General features: G+C 48.1%; 1 protein-coding gene across 1 annotated transcript in view; it reads right to left on the reverse strand.

The window, feature by feature from the left end:
* AARS (alanyl-tRNA synthetase) overlaps positions 1–4,098 on the reverse strand; it is a gene marked incomplete at its 3' end in the record, with an annotated part of 16,985 nt that overhangs the window by 9,311 nt on the left and 3,576 nt on the right. The window contains exons 5-8 of the mRNA XM_018572434.1: positions 3,280–3,424; positions 2,886–3,031; positions 1,826–1,934; positions 71–221 (exon numbers count right to left, since the gene is read on the reverse strand). Coding sequence (XP_018427936.1) covers positions 71–221; positions 1,826–1,934; positions 2,886–3,031; positions 3,280–3,424 — 551 coding nt within the window. The remainder of the gene's footprint in view (positions 1–70; positions 222–1,825; positions 1,935–2,885; positions 3,032–3,279; positions 3,425–4,098) is intronic.

A 4,098-nucleotide genomic window follows, 5' to 3' on the forward strand; every position in this document is an offset into this window, starting at 1 on the left:
TACAAAATACTTGGGATTCCTTCACCCCCATATTCAGGGAAGAAGCAGAAGGAGCCCCCGCTCGTCTCACCTGGGATGATCTTATGCTCTCCCAAGCTCTGGATCTTCCTGTCCAGGATGCGTCTGCCTCTGGTGAGTGTTTTTAGGAACTGCGTTTCCTCCTCATTGATGATATCCTTCACCATATCGGGGTCTTTCCTGATCTCGGGGAAAGCGTCTCCCTGAAAATAGGAGAGGTAGAGTGTCAAAAGAGATCGGCCACAGACGAAACCAAACGATAGCTGGGAAAGGAGATTGCACACACACAGACAACACGATAGCCGTGAAAGGAGAGATCGCCCTCAGACAAAACCAAACGATAGCCGTGAAAGGAGATCGGCCACAGACAAAACCAAACGATAGCTGTGAAAGGAGATCGCCCACAGACAAAACCAAACAATAGCCGTGAAAAGGGGATCGCCCACAGACAAAACCAAACGATAGCCGTGTAAAAGGAGAGATCGCCCACAGACAAAACCAAACAATAGCCGTGAAAAGGGGATCGCCCACAGACAAAACCAAATGATAGCCTGTGTTGCGATATATCTTAGTGGACTTTTTCAGACACACATAAATTTGCAAGAGAGACGGAGGTTTTGTTTGTTTGTTGATAGAAACTCGGTTCATACAATGGAAATGGCCAACAATACAGCCCAAACTGGTTTTACACAATAGGGTAGCGAATCCTGTATTGATTTGTATCACAATGGGATGGTGATCATGAATAAGTCACGCCTAGCCTGGTCAAGGCTCAAATCAAATCTTGACTACTGATGGCAATTTATGGTACAACGCTGCCACCTAGAGGTGGGAAACTGTATTGCATTTTCCTAAAAGGTCTAGGGGCGTAGCTTCCATTGTTTTTAGGCAAGTTTCTCTCAATAAAAAGCCAGTAGCTGAAAGGTAACGAGGGAGTTGACCAGCCCAGCACTTCACAAGACCAGGGCTTCACAGGAGGGGACAGTACGAGGGTGCTTCACAAGACGAGAGGACTTGCTTCAAGACCAGGATACTGCAACGAGAAGCCATTCTTCCTAGGCCAAGTACTGCTCATCACGGAATTTATTGGAGTCTGCAGCCTAAGCTAAGTACATTTTCAGTGTTTCCCCTCCTGTGAAATCATACATGTACTAGAAGATAGTGTAGTGGGTGCATGTGAATGTTTGTAGCAGCCTGTCTTGTTGATGTATTTGTTTGCTTTTCCTGTAACTAAGTTTGTACACGCAGCATTTTCGCCAAGTAAAGAGCTGGGCTCATCCTTGAGATAAGCTTGACGTCTCTGGGATTTGTAGTCCAGATCATTACATAGCCGTGAAAGGAGATCGCCAGAGACAAAACCAAACGATAGCCGTGTAAAAGGAGTTCGCACACAGAGACAAAATCAAACGATAGCCGTGAAAGGAGAGATCGCCCACAGACAAAACCAAACGAGAGCCGTGAAAGGAGAGATCGCCCACAGACAAAACCAAACGAGAGCCGTGAAAGGAGATTGCAAACAGACAAAACCAAACGATAACTGGACACAGCGCCAAACGGCATTATTCTCTGCTACAGCATTCCTGCAGAACCTTACCAACAAGAAAATCATACAGAGATTACTTTGGTCCGAGTCCAATATATTGATCCTGTATGGAAACTTGTCGGCCATAAAGGACCAAACACAAGATTATTTTTCTTCTTTTCTTACTAGACTTATTTGTAAAATTCCTGTTTACGTTCCTCATGCAGGTTCTCCAGTCATCTAAAAATCCATAAAAACTTGGAAAACGCAAGTGGCATTACTTACCAGCGATTGGACCACCACGTCAACCAGAGTGGAGAAGAACCCTTTAGAAGCGTTGAGTTTCTCATGAGCGTACCGGACGGCGCGGCGGAGGATACGACGTAGAACGTACCTAAAAAAAAAAAAAAAAAAGAAGAAGAGTTAAAAAGGAGAAAAAGGCAAAGAATCACCAGCACTCAGTAATCAAAAGCAAACATGTCCCTTTATTGGACAAAGGCGTCATAGAGATCAAAGAAACCTAAAAAGGAGGACAATGAGGACAGTGTTTTTTCCCCCCCTAGCCCTCGTTCACACCTGAACGTTTTGTAGCGCGTTCTACGCTCGACGAACGCTCTACAAAACGCTCAAACATCTAAATCTCATTGTATTCAATGGGTCTCGTTCCCACCTCGGCGTATTTCCGCCCGTCCCCAACGCGCTACAAAACGGCCCACGCCTGAAAAGGTACATGTACTACTTTGGGCCGTTCTGTTGCGCGTTTCCATTGAGTAGCCTTCAGAAACGCGCGTTTGTCGCGCAACTTTTTTACCGCGAATCGCCGACGCGCATATGCAATACGCCTAGGTGTGAACGAGACCTAAGGGTCACGGGAGAACGCAAACTAGCGTCCTCCAGTCACCCTAAGCTCAGTATATAGAGGGCTGTAGCTGAGACCGCCGTAGCCGGAACGGATCCCGACATTACTGTCTGGATCCGCCCAGCTGCGTGACTGACAGCTGGCTCTGCCTATCCAGAGGCAGAGCCAGCTGTGCTCTCCCCCTCCCGTTCCGCCAGTCAGCGCTGGAGGATCGAAGCGGGGAGAATCCCTGCAGGGAGCCGTGAGTGACAGTCACGGCTCCCTGCAGGGACATGATCGAGAACGGTATGTGTTCCCTCACTTCCTGATCTACTGAGCCGACCTGTGACAGTATCATTGTCACAGGTCGGCTGGAACTATGAGGGGAGTGAAAAATCACCCCCCCTCATAGTTCTCCTTTAAATCAAAATCAGGTCCAATAACGACACACAAATGTGTTACACGAAGTACTTCTATAGAATGACATCTTATAGGTAGGCCTCTTACCCGCGCCCAGTGTTGTCAGGTCGTCCGCCATCAGCCAGCGCCACGGTGATTGTTCTGGCGTGGTCAGCAAGGACTCTGTATGCCATGTCGATGCCATCTTCATCCTCGGCACCCACCTTCCCGGAATAAGGACGAGCTCCGGTGCCCTGCGATGACAGAACCCTGGTCACGTCATGCAGGAGACTCTGAAGATGGGATCCCAGGAAAAACGCAGGAAGAGTTGTACTTTGGCACAGGAGAGGCGAGCATGCAAACAAGGGGGTTCTCTTCTAGTGCCAGGCTACCGGCACTGAAAGCCAAAGACTCATCACAGAGAGCCCTTACAGGAGGATTCGTTTTACATCAGCAATTCCCCATACAGCTTATGGCGGCACACGTACAAGAGCGGACGTACCTTCTGGATGGCCTCGAAGTACGGGACAAACAGGTCGGTGTCATAGTTGGACATTTTGCTCTGCAGTACAGACACCAGTCTCTCCAGACCCATGCCGGTGTCAATGCTTTTCTTGGGCAGAGGCTTCAGGCTTCCATCACTCTCTCTGCAGAAGGAAGGCAATGAATAAGTGCCACCCGGTGGCATAACTGTCACGATGTATTCTATAAATCATCACAATCATATAGAAGTGATAGGCCAGGGGTGCCCATTAGGTAGATCGCGATCTACCAGGCGATTGCAAAGCGAACATTGGTAGATCGCGATCGGCTCACTGACCTAAGCTCCCTCCCGCGGTGCTAAGGCGACTGAATATGTCAAACGCTGCAGACGGAAGGGGGTGGGACACCCCTCCCTGTCTGCAGCGTCATGGGAGGAGAGGACAGTGCACATGAGAGGAGACCTGAGAAGCTGCTGCTGCGAGAGCGAGAGCAAGTAGTCCCAGTAACGATTTTAATATGCTTGTTTTTTTAAATAAAGATGTTTTTTCATTGGTAGATCTCATTGAGCTCGTCATTTGAAAAGTAGATCTCCAGACGAAAAATTGTGGGCACCCCTGTGCTAGACAATGAGGAACATTATAAATGAGACACTTGATAAGGAGAAAAGGCCGGGTGCACTCTAGGATAGCTCAAAACAGTCAACTAACTTGTTCCAGACAAACAAGCAAAGAGACTTCCTCCTCTGAAGCGTTTCCTTGCAACCTCTACGATGAAGTCCAGTTTTTTGGGTGAAACTTGAGAGAAGCAAGTTCCAGGTCACTCTTTGCTTATTTTTCCA

This window comes from Nanorana parkeri, unplaced genomic scaffold (assembly GCF_000935625.1).
Source record: "Nanorana parkeri isolate BGI_ZX_2015 unplaced genomic scaffold, ASM93562v1 scaffold2031, whole genome shotgun sequence".
Classification (NCBI taxonomy): Eukaryota; Metazoa; Chordata; class Amphibia; order Anura; family Dicroglossidae; genus Nanorana; species Nanorana parkeri.